The following is a 16200-nucleotide window of genomic DNA, read 5'->3' as shown; positions in this document are numbered from 1 at the left end:
ATCGGCACAAGCTATTGCCAGAGCAGTTAACGAACGATCTTCCAGACGCCCGATTTTTCGAACATGCCCGATAATTCGCGCAGCTTTGCGGCAACACCACGTACTCCTTATAGTCAATGTATATTGCCCTGACTGCAGGTCCGAAAATTTCAAAGCCACCACCGCCGCCTCGAACCGGCACTCTCGCACGCAGATCCGCTGGCAGCCGCAGCCACCACCGCGGCAACGTTAGGCCTAGCTGCTTCTGCGTTCGTTATTAAGCTTCTTGCTGTGCGGTACCATGTTTTTCATTGAAAGAATTCGCCGTTGTCAGCAATGGCACCGACTCCGCCTTTGTAATCCTCTCGATTGGCTTCGAAGCTCGCAGAGCACAGCGCGTTGCGTAATGCCAGTATGCTAAAGTTGCTTCGCCTAAGTTGCTTCGCCTTATGCCTCACGCGGTGAAGCATAACAAGCGTGGGAAGGGGCAATTGTCACGGGACCCCGTCTCCTATCACAGTACAAGCACCGATATGCCCAATAAGTGTACTGGCAAGCCTTAAGAGCTTTTTCGGACGTACCTATGGCAATTTTAGCCATTAAGGGCAGTTAAAAACGTGCATTCATTTTTTGGGGGCTGTCCGATTTTTCAGATGTTTTTACGGCCCCTAGGGAGTCAGAAAAATCGGACATTGACTGTACAACAGACCAAGAGGATGCTTCAAATGATGCATGGGGTGAACGCGTGGAAGATGGAGGATGAGAGTAGAAATAAGGACTGACGCACTGAGGAATTAATGGGAATGGAAGCATGCCGCCGCCTCTTTGAAGGAGCTTGAGCTCAAAAAACAGTGTTGGCTGACACCGAGATGCAGGTGTCCCTCATCCAGACCAAAATAAACTGGTTAAAGCAGTGAAACCAGACACTGAGATGTTGTGTACGGGCTGAGAGTATGTCAGGACAGTTGAGGTTGACTTCCCAGCTGCTAAGAATCTTAGTTGTGACAACGTTCAGGCCTCATACAGATAAGCTTGCTATCAGTTGATAGGAATAGCTCATATTCAAAAATATTTACTTATGTATGTATCTCCTTTTCATTCGTATTTGAAGATGTTCGACTCAATTTGGAATGGGTTTTACCATTTTTTTTTTGCTGTGCATTTTACTAACACCTTCCTTCTGTTTTCTTTTTAAATAAAATGGATATTACTCCTTACTATTTAAACTAGATTAAGTCATCTTTTTTGTTTCAGCATGCTTACTAGAGAGTGACAGCATTGGGCAACATGGTGTCAGCCTGTCTTGACATAAAACAAAGTTCTGGCTCATTCAGGCAATTGCAAAGGTGCTTAGGGAAAACCTGGAAAACTCAGGGAATTTGGAAATGTCAACTTGGTAGACACCCTGTAAGTTGTAAGTCAGGGCCGTCTTTGTCCCATGCTCTATTCTGTTGTCCAGTGTACGTCCTTGCACTGTTTTTAAACATTGTGAAAAACCACTAACTCACCTAATCTGCCATTCTTCACATTCATTAAGGAGCGGCACACACCTACTGGCACAGTGTCCCAAGTTGGCATAGAAGAGGTTAAATGAAAACGAGCACAGACCTAGTGCCAAATGCCCAGTGCTGCAAGCTGGCTTCAAACAGATTCTAACAGCAGTGCTTACTGTATCACGCATCTACAGGGACCACTCTCGGCATGAAAGAGGTTCGTTGAAGAGCGGCACCTATGTACTATGTACACCCGCCCACAAAAGTTTATGGGCCATGGGATGTTGGAAAATGTTCAATTTCTCGAGCAGCCTGTAGCAGTAGCCAGTAATACTGCATTCGAAGATTTTCCTAGCATATTCTAGTGGAGGCCCGAAATGCAAATACTGGGCTGCGTTGTGAGGCTGCGGAGATATTCAGCTTTTTCTCAGATTTCGTGGTTCATAATATCTTGTGGCTGGGTGTACACATGTACTGTGTACATACTCAGTGACACTAGTTGGTCCGATGGTTAGTTTCGAACCCTGTTACCTCAGAAAAGCAGCCTGATGTGCTGACCATTTGACCACAGACTACCCAGTGGCCCAGTTAGGTGGGAAAACGGTTAGATCCAAATATACACAGACAGATATATATATATATAGCCCCAGAAAGTGCGTGGCATACCCAAACAATACAAACGCATTAAAAGCCGTTTATTGTTTTCGAATAAACTAGTGTCTGTCACCGAGCTCATTTCCGCCTGTCTTTTGGTTCCTGCAGGTAGTGTGGAAACACATCTTGAACGTGTACCCTGATGGGCTGACGGGCCGACAGCGGCTAGCGTACATGCGTCGCAAGAGCGACCAGTACGTGCAGCTGCGCACCGCTTGGAAGGCACTGCTAGACAAGCCGGACTACAGCGGCGATATCCAGCTGGTGACAAACATGGTGCGCAAGGACGTACTACGGACCGACCGCACAAACCCATTCTACGCGGGCGGGGATGACAACGCCAACGTGGTCTCGCTATTCAACTTGCTCACCACATTTGCCCTCAACCACCCGACACTCTCGTACTGCCAAGGCATGAGTGACCTGGCCTCCCCTCTGCTGGTGGTGATGCGTGACGAGCCACATGCATACGTGTGCTTCTGCGCGCTCATGCGGCGCCTGGCGCCCAACTTCAACTTGGACGGAGAGGCGATGACACTCAAGTTCCAACATTTGTCTGACCTCGTTGAGCACTTTGACCCAGTGTTCTTCAGGTGCGTAGAGTACTGTTTTGTTGTCCCGGCTGCTAAACATGACTTTTACACAGGTACCTTGAGGAACGCGGCGCCCAGGACCTGCTCTTTTGCTACCGTTGGCTGTTGTTGGAGCTGAAGCGTGAGTTCGCCTTTGACGATGCGCTTCGCATGCTTGAGGTGCTGTGGAGCTCCTTGCCGCCATCGCCACCAGAGGGCGAGTTACCATTGTTTGAGCGACCCTACCAGATGGACGGTGTGGGCCCGCCGCCGCCACGCGTAGTATCTGCTAACCCGTACAGCAAAGTGCGTGCCATTCGGCGCCAGAGCTCACCTGTGGTGCGCGGAGGGCCGAACAGCGATGACGAGGACGAGGCATATGAGCGTGACCTGGACGGTGGCTGGTGCAACGGCGGTGGCTCCGACTCCGACGACAAGCCGTCGAATCACACGAGTGAGGGCTACGTGTCCGAGGGCGCATCGTCTCGCGAGGCTTCCACTGACTCCTCAAGAATTGTGCCGTGGACCGCTAAGCCCAAGACATTACCACGGCCGCAAGAACTTGGTGGCGGCAACCCCTTTATGATGTTCTTGTGCCTGACGCTGCTTATGCAACATCGTGACGTGATCATGCGCAATGGCATGGACTACAACGAGCTGGCCATGCACTTTGACAAAATGGTGCGCCGACACCGGCTGCAGAAAGTGCTTCAGCAGACCAGGGCTCTGTACACTGACTACCTGCGCCTTGGTTGGGACGAACATGTGTGATTTCATCATTGTAAAACTAGTCTGTGTGTTCCATGTCAGTGCAAGCCTGACTCTTTCTTGACCCGGTGATGAGACTGTCGTCATTGGGCGCAGCCATGACATGTCGAATCTGTGATACCGAGTGCGCAATTACAATCGCACGTCGTTACCTTTGCTAATAACTCTACTTGTGTAAATTGTATCGTTTATGTGAAAACTCACTGTTCACATATCGACTGGGCAGAAACACACGAAGCCCAAATATTTTTGTCTGGACATCGTCGGTATGAACAGAACCAACTCTACACAACCTACACAAGCCAGAAGTCCCGCACACATTGGCTGTAAGACAATAGCCATGTCTGTTTTGCTGCAACAGATAGCTGAGAGAATAACAAAACAGGTCAGATTGATTGAAAGTTGTTGATTTTTTGTTCTATCATTGTTTTTTTTTTATAGGTTCTGTCAGGATTTGCTATTACCGATAGCTTGCTTTGCTCCGGAACCTAACAACGAGATAACGAGCAGGACTGTACCTACATCACCATCTTCTGTTTTAACAGGAAGCAGTCTTTCCTTTTCAAGTCACTTTGCAGTTGGTAGGTTCCTGTCTCACTTCTGTGGGGCCTCTTCAATGAAATGTCCAGTGGTTGGGTTTCAACAAGGATATCCCATAGCCACATGCTCTATCCATTAGGCCGCAGACATAGAGCGAGCAAACTATCAACTGGGTTTATTTGCATCAAATCTGCATATATAGGCAGTGTTAACAGGTGACAAAAGAAAGGAAGGGGGGAACGAGGAGAAGAGGGCAAACCAAGCCTGCCTCATGTCAACACAAGCTGCGCAAGAAATTGCGTTCAGCATGATATAAGGCAACAGAAGTGTCACTGACGTAGTCATCGCCCTTTGTGGGCCAAACAGGGTGCTGCGTGAATGAACGTGCAAGGGAGCATGCATTGTCAATTCAGAAAAGAGAAGGAGCACACTTGCCCGCTCATTACATTGCGTGTACAGAATGGAGACCACTGTTCAACAAAATTGAGATTCGAGGCAGAAGCAAAAATAAAACAGCCCGTGAGCTTTTAGAAGCTTTTCAAATCAAGAAAAAAGACGATGACTGTGTAAGTGACACTTCTGTTGCTTTATATCTCGCTGAACGCGATTTCCTGCACAGCTTTTGTTGATATGAGGCAGGCTTGATTTGCCCTCTCCTCCTTCTTCCCCCCTTCCTTTTTTTCTCAAGTGTGAACACTGCCTATATATGCAGATTCGACACGTATAAACCCGGTTGATAGCTTGCGATCTTTTCATCTAACTCGTTTTTTTTTCCTGTGTTCATTCTTTCTTAGGCGCAACTCTTCCTAAAACATAGCCATGCACCAACTCGCCCAGAAAAAAGTTATTCTAAACTGTTACCGCTTTGATGGATTGGCATGCGCATCACGTTGCCGACTTAAAAAATAGCAGCACATAAGTGGCACACTGAGCAAGCATTATTTAGTCACTGTCATGCTGTTTTCCGGCTGCCACACAAATGGTCTCCTCACCCACACGGTTGCTTGCCTTACAGTTTATGTTGTGCCATCTGGTAAGAGACGATAGCACCCCAGACACGGCTAGATGCCAGCTGCTCGCAAAATGCTTCGCATAATATTCTTTCTCACAGTGCATTGGACGTTTTTATTTATTTATTCATACTTCAAATACCCCATTTGGGGTTTTACGTGAGGGGTGGGCATATCTCGGTCATGTCTTCAATGAATGCCTTGAGCGATGAATGACTGAGTGGTACACCACTTCAGCAGGTAGATGATTCCAGTCTTTCACTGTTTGAATGAAGAAAGAGTTAAGATGAGCAGTGGTGCGAGCTGGAGGGGAATAAACAGCCTTTAAATGGCTATGACAGGAATCAATCCATCTTGTTTGTAGCTTGCTTAGGTGGATTGAATGTTTCTTGCAGAATAGAACACAGTACATTTCTGTTAATGATCATGACTCTAAATCATGCAATGTAACATCCGGTGTTCCTCAGGGGTCAGTCCTTGGGCCTCTTCATTTTCTAATTTATAATAATGACCTGCCTGATTGTGTTACTTCTAACACAAGGCTCTTTGCAGACGACTGTATTCTGTACCGTGCAATTTCTAAGAGTCTGACTTCTCTGTTCTTCAATCTGACCTAAATAAAATTTCTTCTTGGTGTAATACATGGCTTATGAAACTAAACATTGACAAATGTAAAGCAATGAGGGTGTCTCAAAAGATTAACCGGTCTATTTCTCAGGGCTATGGCCTTAACAGTTGCCCTCTTCAGTTCGTCGACAGCTACAAGTACCTAGGCGTCCATATCACTAAAAACCTGTCATGGCAGAAACATATCCATCATGTTATTAACAAAGCTAACAGTTCCCTTGGTTTTCTTTGGCAGGATTTCCCCCTTGCTCCTATTCCATTGAAGCTACTACTATATAAAACACTCGTGCATTCTAAACTAGAGTACGCTTCACCGATATGGGACTCGTACCCTAGCTCGTTGACACAGTCGTTAGAATCGGTTCAAAACCACTTAGTTAGGTTTATCCTAACTACTATCGCTTAGCCAGCATTTCTCGCATGAAGCAAAAGCTTGACCTACCTCTCCTTTCTACTAGACATCGAATTTCCTGCTTATGCCTGTTTCATAAAATATACTACACTAATAATGACCTAACTATGACACTTTTTTCGCCTCCGAGCCATTTGTCATTCCGTATTGATCATCGAATGAAGGTTGGGGTGCCTCAGTGTAAAAGCAATGTATACCTCAAAGCCTTCATCCCGAAAACAAGCCAAGACTGGAATCGCCTTCCTGCCTCCGTCATCACTATAACAGATCATGATGCGTTCAAGTCAGCTATCTGTGACCATGTGCTGCCTCATTAGCCACTTTTTCTTTCTTTTTCTATTGCCACTCCTCTCTGTAATACCTGTACGGCCTTGAGAGTAAATAAATGAAATGAAGTGTGATGCACAGGTGTGATGTCGGTCTGGTGAAGCAGCAAGTGATAAAATTTGTAAAAGACAGTCTTGCTGTTTTGTGGCGGTGCTCGAGAATTGGAAGGTTCAGAGATGACTCAAGTTTAGTGATGCTAGTGTGGTAAGAGTAATCAGAGTGAATGAACCTTGCTGCATGATTCTGTATAGATTCCAATGCTGTTGCCAGGTTAGATTGGTATGTGTCCCAACTGAGCATGCGTATTCCAGTTTGGGTCGAACAAGTGTTAAATATGCGAGTAGTTTTACTGAAGGGGAAACAAGACGTAGATTACGGCGCAGGTAGCATAGTAAACAATTGGCATCATTGCTAACGCTGCAAATGTGTGAGCACCAACCGAGTTTACTGGACAAGTTAATACCCAAGTACTTATAAGAAGTCGTAGCACGTACCTATTGTACATCTAGCACGTACATCTATTTTTGTTGTGCCGCTCTTTGGCGTCGGCATCTGTCGTCACTGTGATGACGCGTCTTAGTGCTCAAATTAATAGGTGCGACCCTTCCAGCTAAATAGCTTTCCGTTCACATTTCGCACAGGATGCGTTTAGTTTAGTACCATTAATTGCCTGTTCACAATAAAGCAGAGTACATGCCACCTGAAAAATTTTGATTTCGTTGCAATAGAACGGTGGTGCCATCTATCAACCATCATTGTGGAACATGGCCTTGACTATTCGTAATAATTATAATGTTCTAATGACCCCCCCCCCTCTTTAAATCGAGATGGGGACAAATAGTAACCTAGCCTTTGTAAGCTACCTAAGTACAACCCTCTCGTAATATAGCACTTTGCCTATCCTCTTTCTGTCGTAATGTTACCTGTGATTTCACTTCCATTTCATTCCCACTTTTATTCCACCAATACTTCGTACGGCTCTCACTTATTTAGGCCGCTGACAAATTAACACTCCCAGCTTCGAACCTTGCACTTTGAAAGGTGGACATTCCTTACGGGCATCTTCTACTGGTTGGTTGAACACATTGGTTCCAGTGTCCCTTTATATGCTCCCACAGGAAAGCAGAGTCCGCAAAGGTCTGCCATTGTGTCCCAAAGCTGTGTGGCAAGGCCACTTGTGTGCACAGGAGCGAAGCTCGGCAAGATGGCAGAAGCCTTGGACAGTGTTCCTTTTCTTCGTTTTATTGTGGTAGCAATTATACTGACACTCCAGGTGTATTTTCGCTGTCGGCAGCACCGTGATGTTCCCTACAAAGTCCAAGTGCGATAACTTTGTGGCTGCACAATGTATGCTGAGGGTGCAAGGGTGAGCTGAGTGGTAGTTCGATCACGCGCAAGCAAGGGAGGATGGCATGAGGGAAGCGCGCCGTCTTTCATCGCGCGCAAGTCACCGAGAGCAGGGAAGTTCTCCTCCAGTGGCGGTTGCGTATCGCGTGGCTGAACGCGGCCGCGTGGGCCCTATCTTGAAAGGGATATGCATAGAGTACAGAGTCGAGGTGCACTGACGGCTGATAGCTTGATGAACGCTGTGTTCTTGCCGTTTGGTTCGCATTGAAGTGAGAGGCAGCTCGAAGGCCAATTTGCTCACGGCTGCTGCCACTTTGTCTCACAGCAGTATTTTGACAGCGAGTGTCCGTGGTCATCGAATGCGATGTGTTTGCTTGCCTGTGCGCACATGACACCATGCTTGTTAATTTAGTTAGTAAGCGAATGCTTATGGGTTTATACAACCGACAAAGCAACTATCCTTACTTGAATACCTTGGCTCTAGTGGCTCTAGAGCACAGTGAATGCCTCGCCTTTTTATTTTTTCTTACCTACAGGTCGCAATCGGCAACATGCAAGGTTTTCTCATCGTATCTGGAAAGTACGGAATGCAGGTGTCCTTAAAAGCTTGTAATGAAAATGTTATGCGTGCAGCGTGGACAATTGCATCGTGTTTCTGCCACAGAATCGCTGACACGAATAAGTTAAATTAGCAAGAATAATATTTTGTCGCTGATACCAGGCAATCATGATGAGAAGCGGCAGGAACCATTGACAGACTTAACTGTCGTTTGCAGCAGCTGTGCTCTCTGTGCATAGCCAGTTGTGATGCAGATGCACCGATTGAAAATTGTGTTCAATCTTTATTTCATACAAAATGTACAGGACGCATGGCTGACCAAAGATCGCTTGGCTGTAAAGGAATAAATGAAGCTAGTGTTTACGCAAGACCACCAGAGAAGCTCTCAGCTAAATAAGAGTGCTAGGAGTGGCCAGTGATTACTGATCACAGTACAAGGGTTGTCTGCTTAATGAATAAAGCAGGTAGAGTTCCAGAGTTTTCCTCGTCTTTTCAAACTACTAAGAGCATCGCATATCCTGGCCCCTTTCAGAGACGGGCAGTCACAGACTATACTGAGAAGCCACTGTGGTCGGCAGCGCACAACTGACCGTCTACATGGCACTGCATAGGAGGCTGTTATTTCAGTATGGTTGGTGCAGTTTGGTGCGCTAGACTCTGTCATACCAGCTCACACATTATCTCAAAATTTGGAGGATGTTCAAGCGTCGCCTTTAAGAGTGAAACGCGACAAGTTTCCAAGATCCCTGACTGCTTCTCACGCTTCCTGGCTACTACAGCTTATGTAATCGTACTGTTTACCAGGAAACGCTGGCGGCGAACGCTAAGCATGAAGGTTAGCTTTCTGGTAGAAACCTGGCATCTTGCGTGGGCCACGATGCAGCGCACATGAGGGCCATCTGGAGGTGTTGCAAGGGATCAGGCGCGCGACTTTATAGCCTTTGAAATTTGTGCACGCAAATCTGGGAGGCCATGGCCACTCTATGAATGGTAGGAATGCTGAGAAAGGTTTTTTTTTTGTTTTTGTGTAAGAAAATTGTTTTCTCGTATATTCAAATTACGATCCAACACTATCATGTCTGTTGGTTGTAAGTTGTACTTTACGATTTCTGTACGTATTTTACCTTGAGGAATTCTATTACTTCAGCAACTTCCTTGCACCACATGAAAGCCTGCATGGTTGGGTATGCGTGGTTCGAAATTCTTTTTGTTGAAGTGACATCCGACACCACATTTTCTGTTACACAGGGCCGTTAACGCTATAGTGTCAATATGGTGTGGTTCATATACTGCGGAAGATGAAATAACACTGCCACGCAATGAATGTTTGCACCTGTGTGCAGGGTGATTTACGTGCCTGTCGCAGAAAAAATCCTGAGATGACTCGGCACATTTTAACGGATTGGCAAGATTAGTGTCCCTAGGTAGCGAGAGTGTTTTTCATGCGCTGATATTCGCCGAGTGACGGCGAATATTTGCTCCTGTGTACAGCCTACTTGGGCTTACAAAAAAGGCAGTGCCCTTTGTGTCACTGATTAAACATTTTTCCTAATTTTTTGCTCGCCATCATTGTAAACTTACGTGGACACTTTGTTCCCATCCTTTACACCCAATTTACCGTCCCTTTTTATGTCACTTTCTTTCCAATGACTCCTGGGGTGGCTTGCACGAACATTTAATGAAGAATATTGTTACGTAGGAAGACGCCAATGAAAAGCTATGTACAAGTATATTTACAAGGCAATACGCCGCACTTCGTCAAGAGGCAACAGCCCGCGCTAGCCTCTAATCGTCGTCGTTGTCTTCACCCTGCTCGCCTCTTTGTCATCGCAAATACTGTTCCGTAGCACTACCCCGGCGGCAAAAGCGCCATCCCGGAGTGACTAAACGCCGGACTCGGAAGCAGTGTAGTAGGCCTTGAGCCTACTGACGTGCACAACATCACTAGATGCCAGAGTAGAGGACGAGGTTGAACGCACAGGAGCAATTTCGTACATCACGGGCGTCGCCTGGCGCAGCACGCGGTAGGGCCCTGTGTATCGCAAAAGGAGCATTGAAAGTCCGACATAACGAGAGGGTGGCCACAGGAGCACGAGCGCACCAGGTGAGAACTGTACATCACGGTGGCGGACGTTTTACTGACGCTGCTGAGTGGTTTGCGAGGCCGTCAATCGAGTACGAGCAAGTTGGCGTGCATGGTCGGCGAGGGCGATGGCGTCGCGCGCATACTCGCTTGTTGAGATCGCAGCAGGAGGAAGTGCCGTGTCTATGAGGCAAGGTCGGTTCGTGACCGTATAATAGATAAAATGGAGAAAATCCGGCGGTGTCGTGCCGGGAAGAATTATAAGCAAATGTGACGTAAGGAAGGGCAATGTCCCAGTCGTGGCGGTCCTTGGAAACATACTTGGACAGCACATCGGTAAGAGTACGGTTTAACCGCTCTGTCAGGTCATTGGTTTGAGGGTGGTATGAGGTAGTCGGCTTGTGTTGAATGGAGCAGGAACGCACAATGTCGGCGATAACTTTCGAGAGGAAGTTACAACCACGGTCAGTAAGCAGCTATCGCGGGGAACCATAAAGTAAGATAACGTCACGCAAGAGAAAGTCCGCGACGTCAGTGGCGCAACTGGTAGAGAGAGCATGCATGATAACGTATCGGGTGGTGTAATCAGTTGTGACGGCTACCCATTTGTTTCCAGAGGATGACGTGGGAAAGGGACCGAGGAGGTCAAATCCAACACGAAAGAACGGGTCCACAAGGATGGTGATTGGCTGGAGATGACCGGTAGGTAGCACCCGAGGTGTTTTTCGATGCTGGCAGGGATCACAGGCAGCAACATAGCATCGGACGGAGCAAGCGAGACCAGGCCAATAGAAGTGGCGGCGGGCGCGGTCATACATACGGGTTACCCCAAGATGTCCTGCAGTGGGTGCGTCATGCATCTCAAAGAGCACAGTCTGTCGTAGATGTTTTGGCGTGACAAGAAGATCAGAGCCATCAGGGAGGAAGTTCCTTCAGTACAGAATGCCGCACTGGAGGACATATCGGCGAACGGATGCGTCGGTAGGTGTAGAGCGCAGATGCTCAATGAGTACTCGCAGCGATAGGTCTCGGTACTGCTCATCGGCAATGTTAGCAAAGGCAGACACAGAGAAAATGCCGTTGGCGGTACTACGGTTGGTGTCGTCAGGCTCGTCTACAGGGTAGCGAGACAGGCAGTCAGCGCCCTTGTGTAGTCGGCCAGATTTGTAGGTTACAGAGTACGAATATTCTTGAGGGCGTAAGGCCCAGCGACCAAGTCTTCCTGTAGGATCTTTCAGTAAGCATAACCAGCAAAGCGCATGATGGTCTGTGACAATAGAAAAGGGTCGGCGATATAAGTATGGGCAGAACTTCGCAACCGCCCAAACTAGGGCCAGACTCTACGTGATGGCTCAGTGGTGGAATAGTTGCGCTCCGCAGGCGAGAGGAACCTGCTGGCGTAAGCGATAACACGGTCGTGGTCCCGCTGGCGTTGTGCCAGTGCTTTGCCAATTCCTTGTCTGCTGGCATCAGTACGGACTTCGGTAGGCGCAGAAGGATCGAAATGGGCCAGAACGGGAGGCGTTGTGAGAAGGTAAATTAGAAGCGAGAATGCAGAGGCCTCGTTATCGCACCACTGGATAGGGGCGTCTTTTTTCAAAAGCTCGGTTAGTGGTCGTGGCTGCGAAATTTTTTACGAAACGACGGAAGCACGAGCAAAGGCCGATGAAGCTGCGCACATCCTTGACACACTTTGGAACAGGGAAGTGCGTAACAGCATGGATCTTGCCTGGGTCCGGTTGCACTCCGTTCGCGTCAACGAGATGTCCAAGGACGGTAATCTGGCGACGGCCGAATTGGCACTTCGATGTATTGAGCTGCAGGCCGGCTCGACGAAAAACGTCCAGGACTGCTGAGAGGCTCGAGGTGTGTAGCGAACATTGGGGAGAGTACTACAACGTCGTCCAAGTAGCACAGGAACGTGGACCATTTGAAACCGTGAAGAAGGGAGTTCATCATGCATTCAAAAGTGGCAGGAGCATTACATAGACCGAACGGCATCACTTTGAATTGATAAAGACCGTTGGGTGTTACAAAGGCAGTCCTCTTGTGGTTGAGATCGTCCACGGCAAGCTGCCAGTAGCCGGAGCGAAGGTCAATAGAGGAGAAATAGCGAGCACCGTGGAGGCAGTCAAGGGCATCATCAATCCGAGGTAGGGAATACACATACTTTTTGGTAACCCTGTTAAGGTGCCGATAATCCACGCAAAGGCGCGATGAGCCATCCTTCTTTTTTACCAGCACAACCGGTGACGCCCATGGACTACATGACGGTTCAATAATGTTCTTGGCAAGCATTTTGCGAACTTCTGAGTGAATAACTTGACGCTCAGCCGGTGATACTCGATACGGGCGGCGATGAATAGGAGGGGCATCGCCGGTATTAATACGATGTTTAACAGCTGTAGTTTGGGCCAAAGAAAGATCGTTAAAGTAAAAGATATCGTGGTGGGAAAACAGAACGCGGTAGAGCTCACGAGCGTGCTCGCACGGCATGTCCGCGGGCGCAATCATTTTCTGTAAGTCGGCGATAGTACAAGTTGCCAACTGCGATGGTAGAGGAGCATCGGCTGAACTGTCGTCTACTGCAATAGATGCTACTGACTGATCCTTGAATGAGCAAAGCTGGGCCAGAGACATCCCGCGTGGCAGCACTTGTGTCGTCAAGCCAAAATTGACCACTGGCGGGCAGACGCAATTCGCCGTAATAGATAAAACTGTATGAGGTACTGTGATCCCGTGTGTAAGGAGGACGTCTTGCACAGGAGCCACGATGTAGTGACCATCGGGGACTGGTGGGGATGACACGAAGTCAACGTAAGTCGGTGCCGAAGGTGGCAAGCGAACGAAGTCAACAGAACTGAGGTGACTGCGGAGTGGTTCAGCGGGATCCAGAACAGGCAAGTCAAGGCGGAGAGTACTGGCGGAACAATCGATGAGAGCAGAATGTGCGGAGAGAAAGTCTAAGCCGAGGATGATGTCGTGGGGACAGTGGGCGATGACTGTGAATAGCACGATAGTGGAGCGATCGGCGAAGGAGACGCGGGTGGCACACATACCAATAACAGGGGCTGTTCTGCCATCGGCGACATGGACGACAGGAGTCGTGGCGGACGTGATTATTTTCCTCAGCCGGTTACGTAGGTCAAAGCTCATTACTAACAAATGCGCCCCAGTGTCTATGACAGCAGGTACAGAAACACCGTCGACTTGCACGTCCAGAAGGTTCAGATGAGTGGGCAACGTCAGTGGAGGATTTGGCGGCGTAGGGAGCAATGCAGCGTCACCTCGAGGCGCTGCATCGTCTAGTTTTCCGGCTGGGAGCAACGAATAGGAGCGACGGGGCTGGGGGGAGCGAGATTGTCGTCGTTGGGGCGAAGGCGAACGAGAACAGGGGCGGTACGGCGCAGGAGAATCAGCGGCGGCATAAGACAGTTTTGCGGCGGCATAAGACAATGGTATATATAGCGTACGCTATATATACCATTGCGTACGCTAAATAATAGCGGGTCGTCACTGCGCATGCGCTGAACGCTAAATGAAATAGGGGGTATAGCGGGCGTACGCAACGCAAACGATTTAGCGTTTGCGTTTTTGCGGAGTTTGCGGGAAACATGGCGGCGGTCCCGGCAGCCCGCTTCGAATTGAATTTGGCGTTGATTTTGTAAAATGCACTTCGTTCGTAGAAAATTATTGTGTAAGCGGCTTTCGCTTAGTCTCAGGCCGCTTCGACGAGAGAGTATTATGGGTAAACTCGAGGTGTTTTCGATATCGCTTCTCGGTTAGAACGAGTCGAAGCCTAAAGGGACCCTGAAACGCTTTTGACGATTTTCTACAAACTTACTGAGTCGTTAGAGTAGGTCCTTCTGATCATCAATTGACGCATCTAAGTGCTCTGCGTAAAGCGTGTAATTTATTATAAGGTTTTGAAAATGCACATCGCTGCATGCCGGTCGCAGCACACTGCTCGGCGGAATTTTAAGCCGCCCCTACCCATATGACCAAAATCACCCATATGACGTCAGTGGGGCGAGCTATCCGATTGGCTGACCAGGGCGCGTGATCGATAATTTTTCCAACTTTATGGTAAACAAATGATCTTCGTAATAGTTGGAATGTTAGTTAATTTGTTTTTATAAAAAGAAAGTAGCATAAAGAGAATGCACAAGAACAATTTTTCAGTACACTTAAGCACTTCCGGCACACAGCAAGTGTCGTCTGCTTGTGTTACAACGTACTCCATTTTGACGAGAGCTCCGCGGTCAGAGTTGGTCTCAGTCTTTTCGCGAGCACTATGATTCGACTTTGTTGCCTTGTGGACTGCAAACGTAGCGACTGGCAATATGTCAAGCTGCGACATCGTGTCCCTCTGCAAGGCAGCGTACGAGCGAACTGGCTGCTGCGCATCGGACTGTCGCTTTATGATCGGCGCCAGGATTTGCGCGTTTGTGGCCGTCACTTTACACCGGAAGATTACTAACGCAATAGCGTTTCGCGAGTCCCGTATTAGGGCAAACATAAGCGCAAGGGGACAGGTTCTGGCCGCTTGACTGTGCCGTAACGGGATGAGCCGAGATGAGCAGAAGGGCAAATGTGAATGGTCTGCATGGTGCAGCCACCTGGTGGCATAGAGCTCAACCATACACAGTAGCAGCAACGAAGCGTATTCTTCTTTGCTGCTGGTGCGTATTTTTCGCAGGAGTGTAATCATCAACACGTTGTTTTTATAAATGTTTAAAATGTTTTACGCTTGGTTAGAGCAATATTAGCGCTTTGTTTGGCTGGTTAAGCGCTACGCCAACAAGTGTCTGGACCGTGCAGACCGATCCGGCCGCTCACGTACGTCTACGCCAAAGTTCCTTCATCAGCTTGAGTTTATGCCTCCAGTCATTTGCCGAAATGACCAGCTTGCCTGTGGTTAACAGAATACCAGACACGTTCGGCGCTACGACAGAATGCTCGCAACGCACGCTGCTTCGATAGCTCTCGCTTGGGGTCGACAGCCAAGCGGCTAACGGAGAAGTTTCGCGTGGGCGGGGGCGGGCTCCAAATCAACCGGAAGTGGACGATGTGACGTCGCATCGTGACGCAGACCAGTGAAGGCGGAGCTTAGCCCCGCTCGCTCGGCGAACGAGTTGAGGAGGAAAAGCGTGGCTGGGGAGGAGGGTAACTTCTAATCGCTTGTAGCTCCATTAATACGTAACGCTTCACCTAAATTGTGGTGCGAATGTTCTACTTAAGCTGTACCCTACGCGTCTACAAAATTTGTCCGAACCGTTTCAGTTAACGAAAGAAACGTTCGAGATGTCAGCGCCACCTATCGCTACAGGCGCGAAATAGCCGCAACAACGGCATATGGCCTCTGAGATTAGCAGATATCGCCGGCCAACTAAAATTGTAGAAAAAGTGCGCTTACGTTATAGTTCCGTACGCTAAACTAAAGGCGTAAACTGCTGACACGCACGTGGTAGGAGCGAAATGCCGTACTAAAACGCTGCTGCCACGCACGGAAGTGACGTCACAGTTATGATGACGTTGTTTAAACAAGTATGGCGTGTTCCGGTTTATAGTTTTGCGCGCGCTGCTGGAGTTGCTTCAGCTTTTCAGCTTAGCTAAAACAGAATTTTACGGTTTCTTACTGTGTTGTGTGATAGAATGTTGTTCTAGTTAGTTGCGCTGGAAGAACCGGATGGTGTTCGAGCTTGCGATCTCGAGCCACACTTGGGCGCAACGCTGGAGCAGCTCGTTTCTTTATGCCTTGGAGCGCGTTTATGGTTGGTAGTGTGGTCTTGTGCAGCTCCTGTTACGTTTTTCAGTGCTGTTGCTCTT

The 16200-nt window shown here is 48.3% G+C and overlaps 1 protein-coding gene across 4 annotated transcripts in view; it reads left to right on the top strand.

Annotated features, from left to right (window-relative positions):
- LOC135899437 (TBC1 domain family member 25-like) overlaps positions 1–6456 on the top strand; it is a 176844-nt gene extending 170388 nt beyond the window's left edge. For all 4 annotated transcript variants that reach the window (XM_065428680.2, XM_065428676.2, XM_065428679.2 and 1 more), the window contains 2 exons: positions 2235–2719; positions 2773–6456. In XM_065428680.2, coding sequence (XP_065284752.1) covers positions 2235–2719; positions 2773–3469 — 1182 coding nt within the window. In that variant the 3' untranslated portion in view covers positions 3470–6456. The remainder of the gene's footprint in view (positions 1–2234; positions 2720–2772) is intronic.
- Positions 6457–16200: the final 9744 nt, after the last annotated feature.

This window comes from Dermacentor albipictus, chromosome 6 (assembly GCF_038994185.2).
Source record: "Dermacentor albipictus isolate Rhodes 1998 colony chromosome 6, USDA_Dalb.pri_finalv2, whole genome shotgun sequence".
Lineage (NCBI taxonomy): Eukaryota > Metazoa > Arthropoda > Arachnida > Ixodida > Ixodidae > Dermacentor > Dermacentor albipictus.
The sequence above is the reverse complement of the archived record's forward strand: the minus strand, read 5'-3'. Positions and strand labels throughout refer to the sequence as shown.